The 17,624-nt window shown below is 36.6% G+C and overlaps 1 protein-coding gene across 2 annotated transcripts in view; it reads left to right on the top strand.

Annotated features, from left to right (window-relative positions):
• Nucleotides 1–17,624, top strand: part of SYNE1 (spectrin repeat containing nuclear envelope protein 1) — a 308,749-nt gene that overhangs the window by 169,957 nt on the left and 121,168 nt on the right. For both annotated transcript variants that reach the window (XM_038177603.2, XM_038177600.2), the window contains 12 exons: nucleotides 566–742; nucleotides 1,538–1,684; nucleotides 3,343–3,468; nucleotides 4,983–5,159; nucleotides 6,949–7,214; nucleotides 7,971–10,131; nucleotides 10,510–10,847; nucleotides 11,819–11,963; nucleotides 12,996–13,214; nucleotides 14,136–14,398; nucleotides 15,974–16,139; nucleotides 16,753–16,908. In XM_038177603.2, the coding sequence (XP_038033531.2) occupies nucleotides 566–742; nucleotides 1,538–1,684; nucleotides 3,343–3,468; nucleotides 4,983–5,159; nucleotides 6,949–7,214; nucleotides 7,971–10,131; nucleotides 10,510–10,847; nucleotides 11,819–11,963; nucleotides 12,996–13,214; nucleotides 14,136–14,398; nucleotides 15,974–16,139; nucleotides 16,753–16,908 (4,341 nt within the window). The remainder of the gene's footprint in view (nucleotides 1–565; nucleotides 743–1,537; nucleotides 1,685–3,342; nucleotides 3,469–4,982; nucleotides 5,160–6,948; nucleotides 7,215–7,970; nucleotides 10,132–10,509; nucleotides 10,848–11,818; nucleotides 11,964–12,995; nucleotides 13,215–14,135; nucleotides 14,399–15,973; nucleotides 16,140–16,752; nucleotides 16,909–17,624) is intronic.

The following is a 17,624-nucleotide window of genomic DNA, read 5'->3' as shown; positions in this document are numbered from 1 at the left end:
TTATCAGTCATAAGCACTCACTACCTCAGTTACTGATACTTTATGTAAAATAAAATAAAGCATAATCCAATCCCCACCACCACATACACACTTAGAAACTGAGTTTCCAAGGGCGAGTATTGAAACCTTTTACCTCACTGTGATTAGCATATTATCCTTTAAGTAACCTCTTGGTATAAAAAATTGGCTCAGCCAAATCTGATGCAAAGATCTTTCTACAGTTGAAGAGCTCATGGAATAAGATATGATTCAGCATCAGGTTTTGTCCTTAGCATAAGACACAAGAGAATTTGATGCAACCCTGGAGATCAAAGGAAGACAAAGGGCACTCTGTTTTGGGGCATGAGCATATAATGTTTACACGTTACAACAGTACTGCAAACATTTCTGTGGAATATCTCTGTAAAGACTTTTGACAATGATTTTACAATGAAAGTGTATTCTAATAGCTTGACTGTAACAATACACATTGCCTGAAAACCTTTGTCCACGTCTGAAGACAAGGAGTGATCAGAACACATTCTAAATTTAAAATATTATTCAAAATATGTTAACTATTTCTTAGGCTATCATGGAAGAAATTGCAGGATTTGAAGATCGTTTGAACAACCTGAAGAGTAAAGGTGATTATTTGATCAACCAATGCACAGAACATCTTCAAGCAAAATTTAAGCAAAATATACAAAGCCATCTTCAGGGGACAAGGGACAGCTATTCTGCCATATGCAGTACAGCCCAAAGGGTGAGTCTTGTTTCAAAAAACATTTTTAATACAGTTTAAGAACAACATTTTTTTTTTCTGTAATTGCTTTCTGTTTCTTCAAATGGTATAAATTTCTACTGTTTCAAAATAAATTGAGCCTATAGGCTCCTAATATAGCATTTCATCATTACTGTGGTGCAGACGAATTTCTTGTGATCCAAATGTTGCCTTGCAGCCAGCAGAACTAGCTGCGTACCATCCAGAAGTTTGTACTTAATTTCTTCACTCCCTTGCAGCATTCATGTTACCGAAGCTTCTGAGCAGTCACATCAAGAAAATAAAGCTATTCCTACTTCAAAAACGATGGAACAAATTACACTTTTAGTGCCAGTTGTTTAAATACATAAATAATTGGTCTTAATTATGTACAAGAAAATACTGTCTGTCTTAGTTAAACCAGAACAATAAAGAAGGGCTAACTGGGTCAGTTCCGATCGATTAGGAGATCAGGACAGCATGGTTTCAAAAAAAAAAAAAAAAAAAAAAAAAGCCTTCAGAGTCAGTAAGAAGTAAGAGTTGTTGAGGTAAAACCTCATACTATAACAATGGTAAAATGATGGACAAGAATACAGAAATTAGAGAAAATACTCTTCATTTTCACCTCTATTTTCTCTTTCCAGTAGCTATGCTTTAGATATTGTCTGGTAGTTTGTACAAGGGCTAAAGTAACTACAGTCTTAGCAGTTCTCTTTTCTTCTGCAGTTTGCAAGGTGTGGGAAGAGAGACAATAATGGTGTTTGAAAATGTAATGAAGTTCCAAATTGTTTATTTTAGGTATACCAGAGTTTGGAACATGAACTCCAAAAGCATGTTAATCATCAGGATACCCTACAACAGTGCCAGACTTGGCTGTCTACAATACAGTCAGAATTAAAGCCAAGTACCTGGCCACCCTTCAGCCTGGCAGATGCAGTTAAACAGGTAACAGTTCAACACTTGAATATGCTCAGTTATCCTTAATGAGGTGATTTCACGTAAGAGCTTTATATTAATAGAAATTAGGTACTCCCTCTAGCCTCCTCAGACACCTGTGTAGCCTCATTTTTTGTCCCCAGCTCAAAAAGGAGTACCTTGAAGGAAAAATAACTTTAGGTGAAAAATCACACAGGGCTTTTGTTAGCTCTGTTTAATACTTAGAAATATGCTACTTGAAAATGCTGGCTAATTAGATAAAACTGCTCAGATATTCCATAGATGTGTTTAGCAGAGAGGTTGTTTCTTTCTGCTTGTCTAATTGCTTATCTTTGTCTACTAAAGCTCCTACATGACAGCTGGTTTCATAGTACCATCAACACAGAATCTGTTGATCAGTCAATTAAAATAAGTTTTCAGTCTGATAGTATAGAAATGCCTCCAGCTCACATTAGTGATTAAGGATGTTTTATTTGTTTTCTGATTATTTTTAGTAACTTAATATATGTCATCACTGGATTTGTACATTGTTTTCAAACTAACCTGGTTTGACACAAAAAAATGCAGAAATTCAAGGCTTTCTCATTTACCATATAGCTTGAGACCTTGAAATACTAGAGATTTTGATTTCCCTTTCCTCTAGTCCTTTTTCTGCTTAACACTGAGAACAGTGTGTCTGTCTTCTAGATATCTGTCCTTCTACCCTTTAAATAATAGGAGATGGCAATTAGCATCCCCTCTCTAGGTTAGACAAACCCTTTTCCTTCAGACCTGCCTAAATGCCACATGCTACTGCCCCGTATACACTACCTCTTTGCTGAACTTGCACCAGCTTGCCAATATCTCTTCTGTTAAGAGGAAAACTTGAACCCAATACACCAGGCTCAGCCTAACAAGTTTAAGCACAGGAAGATAATCCCTTCCTGGAGCATGCTCTCAGCTTTCTTGCTAATGCAGTAAGTCAGGGTTGCCACAAGGGCGCACTGCGGTGTATTCAACTTCTCGTTTACAAGGACCCACCACTGGCCCTATGAGTGGTCACTCACCCTCCTCTCTGGGACTCTAGGAGGTATGTTATATGCAGGTATAAGCCTGCTTTTTGACACTGATACCACCATTTTCTTGTTGAAATGAGGAAAATCTTCATGAGAGAGATGGGCTTCTATGAACAACAGCAAGAGGAACAACCCTCAACAGAATAGTGTTGTCAGATCTTGTCAGTTGTAGATGTTGAGAGGGTTTCAGAGGGTGTGGAGAACTTGTTTTGCCACTGGTTTGGATCCTCCATGATCTATTGTGATACAAGAGATTTTTATAGGTATAGGCAACAAGACACTTTAATAATTGGATAAAGCCCTGCTTCCCATTTACCTTGGGAAAGTAAGTCACCTTTCTGAAACTCTATGTGTGTCTATCCAAACCTCCTAATTATAAAGAAATAAGGTAGGTAATGCATGTCACTGAGTACTTTGCTAAATGGACAATGATAATCAAATTTTTAAGAGTTACTCTTTTCCATGTTTTTTACATTGTTTGTAATAAAATAGCATATGTCTACATTTCTTCTCTTGGTAGTAATGAGCTAAATTTTAAACACTGAAATGTGATTTTAATAAAATAAGAAATATTCCACAAGCTGAGTTTATATGAGGATTGTCTTCCTTCAGGTGAAACATTTCCGGGCTCTGCAGGAACAAGCTAATACATATTTGGATCTTTTGTGCTCCATGTGTGATCTGTCAGATGCCACAGTGAAAAGTACAGCAACAGATATTCAACAAACAAAACAAATGGTACAAGATAATGAGCTTTTAATCCTATTTAGAGCTTTAACTGCTGTCATCTGTCCTCTTTTAAGACGGTCATCTTGGGTAATGGTTTAAAGAAATGTTATCTTATATCTTACATTCATCTTAAGTATTTAATTCAAAAACATTTTATCTTTTTTTTTTTTTTAAATACGTATATATAGATATATAATATAGATATTATAAAATTGACACAATGCTATCCTGGCAGTAATAAAAAGAAAAGAGACAAAGGATGTGAGAGGTACTGAGGTGCTAAAAAATGTCCTAAAGCCACACATATGACATCATAATGAAGAAAACCAGTTCCAAATTATTTGTCTTCATAAAACATAACTCAGTTAATTCTTATTTTTAATTAAATATTAAGCATATTTATTTATTTATTCAACAGTAGACTGATGTTCTTCTTATTAAGATATACTAATATATTCTTTATAATCATTATTTTTATAAGTCAATTCATAAATCTATGTAATTTATCCAGAATGCATCAATTTTAGCATATGAATGTATAGAAGCCTACCTCAATTTTAAGTTTCAAATTACCTTAATGATTTGTTTTAAAATAAAATAAACATAGCTTATTAGAAAAATTATATTGTTAGGATTCCTGGGTTTTTAACCATTAAAGTTTTAGTTTCACATATGCACACACACACAAAACTCCTGAAACTACTTCTACGAAGAGTAAAAATATAAAACATACAGTAACAGTCTTTCATACTAGAGAAGTAAATTGTGCAAATCCAAGTAATCCATACAAAAAAACTGCAGTCCAAATATTGAGTAACTAGAAAGCATCCCAAACATCAAAATGAGATTCTTCTTCTATATATATAAAGCAGTGGGGGAAAAAAAAATAAATAAAAATAAAAAAAAATAAAGAAAGAAATCACAGACAAGGCAGCACTCAGATATATTGAATTGATTGAGAGTCTAAACCTTAAAGGCACCCTACTTCTGGTTTGAAGCAAAAGAAGCTCTGTGGCTAATTAGTGTAAACTGATTAATGGGCTTATATCCAGTAAGCATTGTTCTGCTCAGCATTTTACAAAAGACATATAGGCAAAATTACTGGGCTAGGCAAATTAAAATTAAAGTGTTTTGTTTAAGTGTTTTTTGGTCATTGTGAAGGCATATAGGGAATAGTCCTCCACAATTCTTGGTACGCAATATGCATTACAAATTACACAGTTAATTTAAGCTTCAACTGAAGACTTAGAACACTTCAAAATACATATATAAATATCCTTGCTGCACTCAAGGGTGAATTTTTTCACAGCTTTCCTTGGATAGGTTTGATTTTTACAACTTTTGAAGGTTAAGTGTCTTTGTGAATAATATTAGCCCCTTCAGAATCTAGTACAGGAATTTGTTGTGAATAAAGTATTGTGCTGGGAGGAAGAAGGTATTCATCATCTGATGCCCCAAAAATAGCTGCATTAAAGCATTCCTACTCCTTTTCTTTTCTTTTCTTTCCTTTTCTTTTCTGCTAGATTGAGCAACAGATAATGAACTCACAGTATTTGGCTCAAGGTTGGGAAGAGATAAAACAAATGAAGGCTGAGCTCTGGATATATTTCCAGGATGCAGATCAACAACTACAGAATTTGAAAAGGAGACGTGCAGAGTTGGAGCTAAACATTGCCCAGAATATGGTACTCCAGGTTAAGGTAAGGAGACGAGGTTAAGAGCAGAAGTTAAAGAAGACATTCATCCTATGGCTGATTTAATTACAATACTTGCTATATACATGTGTTGCATAGAATTGCTAATATGTTCTAAGCAAGAACAGTGAAGACAGTGGAAAGAAGGTTTCATTATTGATGCTAAAGGGTAACACAGGGAGCAAAACACAGCACAATACTATTTTTCTGTGTTTTTTCCTTTTCTGTTTCCTTTTCCTTTTAACAGCAGACAGTTTGCAGCCTACTGTTTTGATTTGCCTTTACTTTTAAAAGTCTAATTTCTGATTGCAGTGGATATGAAAATAAGGTCTGCAACTTGTGCTTGCTAAGTTCTTTGATTCCAGTGCTTGTAAATCATTCAGTTCTATTTCAAAATCAGTCTAGGAAACTATTCAATTTTGCTGGACACTGAAAAGCACAGGAGCATTGGCATAATGGAAAACCAATTTAATTTACCTTCAGTAGTGAGATTAATGCCTTCAGGTCCTCCGTCATTTCAGATATTTTCCATGGTTATTCTGCACACATCTCAAACATCAGTAAGGTAACAAGAAGAAACAGGAAAACAAATTATGTATTCGATAACTGATTAAATGCTTGGCTTTTTCATTTTTCGTCTAGACTTCGTGTTTTCTTTTCTGATGTGCCAGGAGTTAGCTGAAAAGTAAACAGCACTTCTTTTCTGTTCTAAAGAAGTGTCAAACAAAGCTGTAGCTCTTGAACACACCTCAGCACAATGTGGTCTGAGACCTGCTACACTAACCATCATGAAAGGTGTCTGTGAAGAGGCAGAAGTCTGTACTTCACTGTTTCAGTCAGGAACTTCCGATTATTATGAATGACAGGCACCAGTTGTACTGTCAGATGTGGTGCAATCTGTATTTTTCCCATGTATTCCCCTGGTGTAGGAAGATGCCTAGCTCCATTTGAGACAGTAACAAAGAATGAAGCAGAGAAGGGCAGTAGCATCTCTTCTCCAGAACTCCAAAAGCTCTCAGTGAAAATGAATCACCCCAGCAAAGTGCTGGAGCTGGGCATAGTTGCTTAGTTATTGGAACTAGAATTTGGAAAAGATTATATTTACCCTAGACAGTGTGTAAGTGCCAAAGAATATTTGATTATTTTAACTGTCAGTATAATGTATATTTTTTTCTTGGGTTCTCTGGGACTTATTCAGTAAATGTGTGTACAGATTAGCTCATTTGTCTACTGGAGTTTATTAACTTAAATAGTAATGATACCTGAATAACTGTTGGCTTTGTTTCATTAATAACAAGAATAATGGTCACTATTGGGGGAATAGATACAATGCAAAATATGGATGTGGGGTTCACAGACTCATTGGCATTGCTTCCTTTTTTCAGTACCTAATGAAAAGGAGAAGAAAAAAAAAAAGAAAAGAAAAGAAAAAAAAAAGCTACAAACAGTATTTTCAGAATGAATTCTCATGAGACCCTGATTATCTTGCTTGTAATAATGTAGGTAGAAGAGGCGTTAGGCCAGGCACCTAGACAACAAGACGTCACTTGCTTTTAATTTCTTTCTATCATTGGCAGTGGGAAACTGCTCTGGTTTGCTGTCCTCATCTGATAAGATGGGGAAAAAGTGCTTTCTTCCTTCCCATAACCTTTATCTAATTAACATTTACACAACATTTGCCTGGGCAGATAAGTAGTACTTATAAAATATATTAATTTCAGAGTTTGTATTTAAATTTCATCATATAATTTAAAGTAGGTGACAACGTATTGGTTTTGGTTTGTATCTTTTTTAGGAATTCAATCAGAAGTTACAGTCTAAGCAGTCAGCTCTTACCTCTGTGACTGAGAAGATAAACAAACTAACCCAAGGACAGGAATCACCTGAACACAAGGAAATTGGACAGTTGAACAACCAGTGGCTGGAACTCTGCCTTCAGGCACACAGTTTGCTCATACAGAGGGAAGAGGATCTGCAGAGGACAGGGAATTACCATGATCGCATGAATGTAGTTGAAATTTTCTTGGAAAAGCTCACAAAAGAGTGGGACAACCTGGCTAGGTAAAAAAGAAAAGCACACACAAGGCTTATTATATATACACTGAAAGAGCAGTTTACAGAGTGTCTCTAAGTGGATCTGCTAAAAATACATTTTTCCATGCCTAAATTAAATCAGCACCACCCCCCTCCCCCCCCCATTAATTATAACATAATTACTTGTATTGAAATAAAGAGAATTTGAGGAGCTGTATCTTCAGTCTTTGTCTTTAAGGCATAGCCCATCTTGGGCTATAACATTTTCTGATATTTCAAGCATTTTGACTGTTTTGTTTGAACTTTTCGTTTGTGTTTGTTGTCATTTTTTTTAATCTATTAGACTATTATATTTCAGTTTAGTTGCTGCTGCTAAATTGTTGCAGCTGCTTTTCACTCGTGTATAGCATAAACACACAGGCTGTGTATAATATTTCAGAAGTCTGCTACTGCTGCTATTACTGCAATGAAACAAGATTCAACTTCATTACTTCTTGTTACTGTGTTCTGGTTGTTTGAATGGGAAATATAACCTGTATGCTGTGCATTACTGATATTAATTTGTTTGGTCAACCTTATGACCATATTGAAAGTGAAAGAGAGAGAAATAAAAATGTTAAACTTTGTAATTTATATTCAAGACCAGTACCTTCAAAAGAATCTGATATCTCTAGGTATTTATATGATGTTGATTTCAACATATAGTGGGCTCATAATTTATCCTAATCTCTTTTAAAATTCCTTCCTAATCATTCATTTCTATCCTATCCATTTTGATAACAGATCTGATGCTGAAAGTACAAATGTGCACCTTGAAGCTTTGCAAAAATTGGCACTGGCACTGCAGGAGAGGAGATTTGCTCTGGAAGAATTTAAAGATCAGAAACAAAAGATGGTGGAACATCTAAATCTTGATGACAAAGAATTAGTAAAGGAGCAATTTGGTCATTTTGAGCATCGCTGGACTCAGCTGGAGGACCTTGTCAAAAGAAAAATTCAAGTTTCTGTTTCAACCTTAGAAGAGTTCAGTTTGGTGCATTCCAGATTTCAAGAACTAATGGAATGGGCAGAGGAGCAGCAACCTAGTATCTCAGAGGCTCTTAAACAGAGCCCTCCTCCAGATTTGGCTCAGAGTCTTCTCATGGATCATCTTACCATTTGTAGTGAGCTTGAAGCCAAACAGCTTGTTCTGAAGATGCTGGTGAAAGATGCTGACAGGGTGATGACCAACCTAGGACTCAATGAAAGGCAGGAGCTGCAGAAAGCACTTTCTGACGCACAGCATCATGTAGATTGTCTCAGCGATCTGGTTGGCCAGAGGAGAAAGCACCTGAATAAAGCACTATCTGAAAAGACACAGTTTCTCATGGCAGTCTTTCAAGCTACCAACCAAATTCACCAACATGAGAAGAAAGTAATGTTTCCAGAACATATCTGTCTGTTTCCAGAAGATGTGAACAAACAGATTAGGGCTTGTAAGAATGCCCAGGCTAACCTGAAGACCTATCAAAATGAAGTCACTGGGCTGTGGGCTCAAGGAAGGGAATTAATGAAAGAAGCAACAGAACAAGAAAAGAGTGAGGTGTTAGGTAAACTGCAAGAACTACAGAATGTATATGACACTGTTTTACAAAAGTGTAATCAGAGACTGTTAGAACTGGAGAAAAATATAGTTTCCAGGAAGTATTTCAAAGAAGATTTGGATAAAGTTTGCCATTGGCTAAAACAAGCTGATATTGTCACATTCCCAGAAGTTAATGTAATGAATAGTAACTCTGAACTGTACACCCAGTTGTCCAAATATCAACAGATTCTTGAGCAATCTCCAGAATATGAAAATCTATTGCTTGCTCTGCAAAGAGATGGCCAAGAAATCCTACCATCACTTAATGAAGTGGATCATTCTTATCTGGATGAAAAGCTTAACATTCTCCCTCAGCAATTTAATACTGTCACTGCTCTGGCAAAAGATAAATTCCATAAGGTTCGGGAAACAATTTATGCTCGAAAAGAATATGCCTCTTTGATTGAGTTGACAACTAAAGCTTTGACTGAGCTAGAAGATCAATTTATTAATATGGACAAAGCTCCAGCTGCTGTTTTAGCCAAAGAAGCTGTGTCACTTCAGCAGGCCTACAGAGATCTCTTAGGTGAAGTGGTGAGCCTTGGTGCAGCAGTGGATGAACTAAACCAGAAGAAGGAGGCCTTTAGAAGCACTGGCCAGCCATGGCAACCAGATGAAATGTTAAAACTTGTCACATTATATCACAAGCTAAAGAGGCAAATAGAACAGAAAATCAACCTGTTGGAAGACACAATAGAAGCATGTCAGGAACATGAGAAAATGTGTACACAACTTGAAGCACAGCTAGAAGCAGTGAAGAAGGAACAGATTAAGGTAAATGAAGAAATGCTCCCAATAGAGGAAAAGTTGAAAATATACCATTCTCTAGTGGGCAGCTTGCAAGACTCAGGGAGTCTTCTGAAGCGAATAACTGAACATATGGAAGCCCTTTCTCCTCAGCTTGACCCATCTGCATGTGAGACAACAAGTCACCAACTGCAGTCTTGGCAAGACAAACTAAAGTCTTTGCATGCTGCCATTGGAGACACAGTGATGGACTGTGAGAACAGACTTGTGCAAAGCATAGACTTCCAAACAGAAATCTGCCGCTCACTTGACTGGCTGAGATGGATCAAAACAGAACTCAATGAAACACTGATTTTGGACCTCAAACTGCAAAGCATCCAAGAAGAAATCCGAAAAGTTCAGATACATCAGGAAGAAGTGCAGTCAAGCCTGAGAGTGATGAATGCACTGAGCAATAAAGAGAAAGAGAAATATATGAAAGCAAAGGAGCTAATACCTGCTGACTTGGAAAACACTCTTGCTGAGCTAACAGAACTAGATGGTGAAGTTCAAGAAGCTATACACATGAGACAGGTTAGTGCATCCTCAGTGTCATTAGCTTCTCGTTCATTAAGCTGAAAAATATGACTGTGTGGTTTGATGTTTGTAATCATCATGAAAGGGTTCATTTTAATAATCTTGTTGTCTTTTTTTCTGACACCTTAGATCATGGTCTGTTGCCATTGGTGAACATAGGGGGAGTAAGATTTTCTCAATATGCCCATATCCATGCGCATAGAAATGCTGACTGACTCAAAACCTACTTCCATCCGGTCTCTCCAGACCTAAGTTTTAGATATACTACAGGGAAAAGAAAGCAGGCATGGGCAAAATCCAGACTCTGATGAGGATATATTTGTTGCTAGTGTGAATTTTTTGTCTGTGTCTATATAATGTTCACTTCCATTTCAGGCTACCTTGGATAAACTGTATAGCCGTTGCCAAAGATACTACCAAGTGATGCAGATAGCAAGTGACTGGCTTGAGGATGCTCAGGAATTTCTACATTTAGCAGGAAATGGTCTTGATGTTGAGAACTCGGAGGGGAACCTAAGGAACCACATTGAATTTTTCAGCACAGAAAGTCAGTTCAGTAATCATTTGAAGGAGTTACAGGGTCTGGTGTCTGAGATGGAGCCCTTTATCCAAGCCACAGTAAGAGAGGAGCTTGTGCAGAATCTAGGTGCACTGGAAGAAAAGGGCAAAAGGACAAAGCAAGACTCAAAAACCCAGCAAGAACTGTTGCAAAGGTATGCTTTCCCTTTCCCTTTCCCTTTCCCTTTCCCTTTCCCTTTCCCTTTCCCTTTCCCTTTCCCTTTCCCTTTCCCTTTCCCTTTCCCTTTCCCTTTCCCTTTCCCTTTCCCTTTCCCTTTCCCTTTTCTTTCATCACTTTGTTAGTGATGAAAGAAAGAGATCACAACACTTGATTTGTCACCTAACTGGAGTATTGTAAACTGTGCGACTGGTAACAGAAGCAGATATTGGGATTCAGGACTCTTAGATTCTGTTTTTCACTTCTGCCACTGACTAGCAGTGTGATCCTGAGGTGTAGATATGGTAAAGTTCTATAAAGCTTGGAAAAGCACTGAGAGAATGTATAGGGAATGGCTATTTTACATAGTACAAGAACCATGGAGTAACAAATAAAATTGAGGCAGACATTATGGGCTTAAGTTGTGCCAGGGGAGCTTTAGGTTGGATCTTAGGAAGAACTTCTTTACCGAAAGGGTTGTTAGACATTGGAACAGACTGCCCAGGGAAGTGGTGGAGTCACCATCCCTGGAGGTCTTTAAAAGACATTTAGATGTAGAGCTTAGGGATATGGTTTAGTGGGGACTGTTAGCGTTAGGTCAGAGGTTGGACTTGATGATCTTGAGGTCTCTTCCAACCTAGAAATTCTGTGATTCTGTCATTTTAAACTACAAGGAAATACCGTTTTAACCAACATTACTGTGTTATTCATTATTCCAGAATGTTCTGGATACCAAAAGTTTGGATGGGTTTCAAACACAACCTAGACAAAGTCACTGAGGAAAATTCTATCAAAGGCTATTAAATGCCAAGCTATAAATACAGTTTCTATCTGTCTCTAAGGCAGAGCTCAAAATCAGCAACATACATTTCTGTATGTGTGCTCTTTAGCAATAGTCTATCGCTTTCTTGGAAAATAATGGTTTTATATTGCATTAAATTGATTTTTCTGACATTTTATTTGTTTAAGGTGTGCTTCTGAGTGGCAGGAGTATCAGACAGCAAGACAGAAGGTTATTGAAGTGATGAATGAGGCTGAGAAAAAATTATCTGAATTTTCACTAGCTAAAGCTGCTTCTTCTCATGAAGCAGAAGAGAAGTTGCTAACACATAAGGTAAGGTGCTGAAAATGATATGGAATCCTTTTCCTTCAGTTAAAAATGAAAATTTTTTTATGTAGGTCTTTACCTGTGAAAACCTAAAGTTGAGTTTTTAGATATTTTCCTGTAGCTTATCGGTGTTTTAGCACATTACAAGCTGTTTTGTGTTGTGCAGAACACACATTATACTTGTGGGATGAATGGGACAGATATTTTGTAATCTTTTTCTAGTCTGTGCATCTGTGACTGTAGGGGAATGAAAGAATCCAGGAGATTCCTAACAGTCCCCAAACTGTGTACCCTATGCAAAATTCAGAACAGAAATTTCCATCTCTTTCTGCATCATATTTAATAGTTTTATGAGGACAATAAAATAGGATTTAATATTAACTCATTTAGTCTAAAAGAAATAAATGTTACAAGAATTACTTTATCCTCTAGCATTTAGGATGCTGCCCTCACTGCTGCCATTCAGCTACCTAAATATACTTAGGTATAGTGAGTTAGAGAGACTTAAGACATCCCATGTGGTCTCCAGCTGTCTCTTCATATAGGCAGGAAACTCCCGTAAGAGCACTGTCATGTCTTCCAGCTTCATGAGAATATCCTGGTACACCTGGATATCTAAAATGATATTAGATTTTAAAATGACATAGATGAGTTCAAGCATTTGAATTGCTTTTTTGTTTGTTTTTAGGCTCTAATAATAGAGGTTAAAATCTTTGCTATTAAAATGTTCCTGAATGCTCATTTCCATCCCTTTTGAGGGGTTAGCAAGAAAAAGAAAATCTGATTACACTAGATTGCTGCTGCTTCTAGAGAATTGCAATTTGGACCAGGTCCTTCCAGTCACTGTACCTAATGTATTGCAGTGCAATAAGCTGAACCTAACCAACTCACTCAATGTAGGGTACCTCCTTTTAACCTGCAGTGGCTGGAAGTGGCTTGTCCACTTGCAAATGTATTGAGTTGTAAAAAAAAAAAAAAAAAAAAAAAATTACAAAAAATGCCCATTTGCATTCTTAATGCTCATTTTTGCTTTTGCAGACTCTTGTGTCCATAGTGAATTCTTTCCATGAGAAGATCACAGCTCTAGAGGAAAAGGCTTCACAGCTGGAAAAAGTTAGCAATGATGCCAGCAAGGCAACTATAAGTAGATCAATGACAACAGTTTGGCAACGCTGGACACGGCTCAAGAATGTAGCCCAAGAACAAGAGAAAATTTTGGAAGATGCAGTACAGGAATGGAAAGGGTTTAATGATAAGGTAACTTCTGGTTTTGGAAACTCCTTTTCTACCTGTACATGGGTTTCCACTCCTTATACTGCCCTTCACAAACATTGAGTACAGATTATAATGAAGTCTTGCGAAACAAACAAGTCAATTTTATTAATAATAATTTCATGGTAGAGAAAGCTAATACTAGGAAGTACAGTGATTCTTCTCAGGTCACAAAAGAAAAATAACAGCAACAAAACAACTGTGGAAGACCTAGGTTTAGAACCACTGCCTCTAAGGCTTGCACTGCTCTTCTGTATGTATACACATACAGTAAAAACAGAGGTATTTTGATTTCTGGTTGTTCTTCAGAATCTTCTCCTCTGTTTCCCTTTCCCAAATAATACGTTCTAGATTAAGTCATTCTCTCTCTCTCTCTCTTTATTTTTTTTTTTTTTCAGAAGAGAATGAAGTTGCTAATTCTAAGTTTGTGCACTGATATCTTTGCCTGTTACTGATCTCTGATCATGCCTCTCTTTTTTTTTCGTAAATCCTACCTGACTCTCATTATTTGTCATTGTCCTTTATTTTATGCTCAGATTGCAGTCTCTCTGAGAATAGGGATAATCTTTCTGTTATTTATATGGCTTATGCCAAATAGGGGCATAAAGGGTTAAAGGTCTAAGTTGTATGGCAATAAAGATAATAAATGATCAAAAGTATGTATATTTAAGGAGACACTTATCATAACAAAATAGACTGTTAGCAAGCCCTAGTCCAGTGTGAAGAGCTAGGGCTACCTAACTACAATTAGCAGCATTAGGTCACAGATTTAGATCTATAGAGATTGTTGCATCAGCCCTTTACCACAACTGTTCTACAGCATACAGCACAGGGCTTGGCACATTTTTATATCAGTTCTACTAAATTATTTTTAATTTCATTAAGAGACTGCATCTCTTTACATAGATTGAGAAAGCCACTGTAGCAATAGATCAACTACAAGATCGTTTACCAGAAAGCTCAATAGAAAAGGCTTCTAAAACAGAGCTCCTGGAACTCCTGGATTACCACAGCAGCTTCCTTCTGGAAGTGGATTACCAGCTATCATCTTTGGGTCTGGTCAAACAGCATGCCCTTAGTATGCTTCAGGATGTGGAAATAAAGCCTCCATCTCAGGAAGAACTACCAGTCATGCAAGAAATCAAAGCAATGCAAGATCGATGCCACAAGTAAGGAATTTTAAAAGATTCACTAGAAAAAAATGGTAACTTAAAATTAATTCAGTAATAACAGTTCAAATATTACTTTTATTATCATTAACAATTATAATACTTAAATAATATATTTATGTTTAAAATAAACATCAGATAAAATTTAAATAATCCTTAATTTTGAAAGAAATTTTTACCATTAGTTTTTCACCACTGTATGTATTGTAGAATATGTACTTCCTGCCTTGCATTAATAGTAGTAACTTATGTAAGACTTGTATAAACTACATTAGAGTTATAACTGACTTCAAACACTTCAATTTCATCTTATCATCTTTTTTGATTAGTCTGTCACTTTGATTCTCCTCTTTGAAGTACTTCAGTATCAAAAGTAGGCATCTTGTAAATTTCACAAAGGAATTTAGTGCACAGGCAAACAGAAGACATCTTAAAATGTTACCTTGTACCTTACACAAGTATTATCTAAATTTAAAGTATTTCTCTGTCATATAAAGCAGGAAAATTTATGGTTAAGGTTCAGGGTTCACATCCATTTCATAACTGCACCAAGACGCCATTAACTGGATCTCCACAGTGGGAAGAGAGAGAAAGGGAATGAAAAGTTTAAACCTTACACCTAGCCTGTTCAAAGTTAGTTATGTTTATGCATAACTGATCACAGTAGAATAGCAATCACTGTAGAAATTGTGTAGAGATTAGCACTTCTGTAATTCCATTCTTCACCTAGAATTGTTTTCTAAGAAATAGCATCTGAGATGATTTCATGCTTGTGTAAGTAAGGCATGATTCAGCTCTGAAAGATTATACATGTGTAAATCAAATATCAGAATATCAAAATAAGATCCATGTCACATGCATAAGAGCTGCAAACTTCAGTCCTGTACATCTTTCACTGATCTGACATCTGAAGTATTCTGTTTTTTAACAGGATATCGCAGTTCTTGAGGAAAGTGTGGAAATTATGTCTTAGTGTAAGTGTGGAGATAGGACCCGGGATCAAAAATGGTGTTCAGATGCTTGAGCCGTGTCTTATCCTAGGTATTCTGCCACTGAAAATCCCAATAGTGGTAGAATTTATCTCATGTTATTTTAGCTTATAGATATCGACATCTGACCCAGTTAATTCTTGCTGCCTAATTAGTGGAGAGAAATAGACAAGTCTAAGATACAGTTTTTCTGACCTGTTTCAAAAGTTTCTTTTAGAATGATGATGAATCATCATAAACCATGACCCAGAATTGCCTGTTTCCTCCACTGACAATAAGGACAGACTGTGGTGCTGAACACAGATGTAGGTGTCTGGTACTGTCTGGTACATTTGCATTTGCCCAGAAGAGTTGTGCATGAATGTCAAAATACATAAAACCACTAATAAAAAGGTGTGAACTGTAGAATGAATGTGAGAAACTTAAAAGTGTCTGCTACTTTAGTAAACTGTTGCTACATTACTCTGATTTTTATTAATCTGGATATGGGGCTATTCATTGTTTTTCTTATTATTCAGTGTTTTTTGACAAACCAATATGTTTAGACTTCCTTAATTCTTCACAAATAATTTTTCTGTTTCTGAAGTATGCAACAGAAAGTGAAAAAAGGTGTGAAGCTGGTGAAACAAGAGCTGAAAGAGCGCGAGGAAGTCGAAGCAGAGATTAATATTGTGAAGACTTGGATCCAGGAAACAAAGGAATATTTATTAAATCCTGATGTGGAAGTGGATACTCAACTTCAGGAGTTGCAAGTATATCAAATTTATCAATTTCTAAATTGTGATGTTTTTAATGTGTCTTCATCATAATTTCATAGTGAGTGTTAATTGCTTCCAAACCACCATCAATTCAAAGTACAAAGTATTAAATGGATTTTGAGTAAGCCACCAGAAAATAAATAAATAAAACATGGAGTAGCTGATAGGCTACAATATCTTATTTTAAAGATGTATATAAGTATTTGCATTTGTGCAACCTTACGTACCTAGTATATTGTTTAGGAAATTTTCCCCCTGCATTTAAAATGCGGAAGAACTATAGAACATGAATGTACAGAATGTGGCATTTCTTTTCTGTCTCATAAGTCTTGGGAGAAACAAAAGCAACAAATTAAAATAAATTACTGAAGTTGCTGAAAACTTAGTATTTTCCATATAAAGGTGGTCAGTCTGGAACAGAGGACTGGACAGACCATCATAAATTAGAATCCAGGGAATTTCAAGATACAATTCTTTTTAATGAAATAATTAAACAAAAAATTGAAAACAAGTGTGTTTGTCATAAGATGCAAGTAATGTCTATGCTTGCTAAATTTGTGCAGATGTTTTCCCATTGTTCCTAACAGCATTATTTCTCTGTAATTAGTCTCTCCTTGGTGAAGTAACTGCTCATCGCCAGGCTGTTGAAAAAATGGCTGAACAACAACAGAATAAGTACTTGGGGCTTTATACCATTTTGCCTTCTGAACTCTCTCTTCATTTAGCAGATGTTGGACTGGCCCTTGTTACTGTACAAGATCAGGTAAAAGATAGCAGATTAAATTTTTGTTGAATTGCACAGATTCACAAAATTGTTGTGGTTGGAAGGGACCTGTGGAAGTCACCTGGTCCAACTGCTTGCTCAAGCACCTAGAGCTGCTTGCCCAGGACCATGTCCAGGCAGCTTTTGAAGATCTCCAAGGAGATACCCAACAACCTCTCTAGGCAACCTGTGCCAGTGCTCCACCACACACAAAACGCAGAAGTGATTCCTGATGTTCAGAGGGAACCTCTTGTGTTCCAGTCTGTGACTATTGCCTCTTGTCCTGGCAATGGGCACCACTGAAAGATCCTGGATCCGTTTACAGATCTAAAGCCCTTCTTTAGACTTCATAATTTAGTAACATTGTCGTGGTTTAACCCAGCCGGCAGCTAAACACCACACAGCTGTTTGCTCACCCTCCTCCTCCCTCTCTGGGATGGGGGAGAGAAATGGGAAAGTGAAGCCTGTGAGTTGAGATAAAGACAGTTTATTAAGACAGGATAATAATAATAATAATAATAATAATAATAATAATAATAATAATAATAATAATAATAATAATGAGATAATAGTACTACTACTAATAATGTGTACAAAACAAGTGATGCACAATGCAATTGCTCACCACCCGCTTGACCGATGCCCAGCCTAACCCCGAGCAGTCCAGCCCCCTCACCCTGGCTAGCCACCCCTATATATTGTTTAGCATGACATCA

This window comes from Anas platyrhynchos, chromosome 3 (genome assembly GCF_047663525.1).
Source record: "Anas platyrhynchos isolate ZD024472 breed Pekin duck chromosome 3, IASCAAS_PekinDuck_T2T, whole genome shotgun sequence".
NCBI classification, from domain to species: Eukaryota; Metazoa; Chordata; class Aves; order Anseriformes; family Anatidae; genus Anas; species Anas platyrhynchos.
This window is presented reverse-complemented; position numbering and strand designations above follow the sequence as displayed.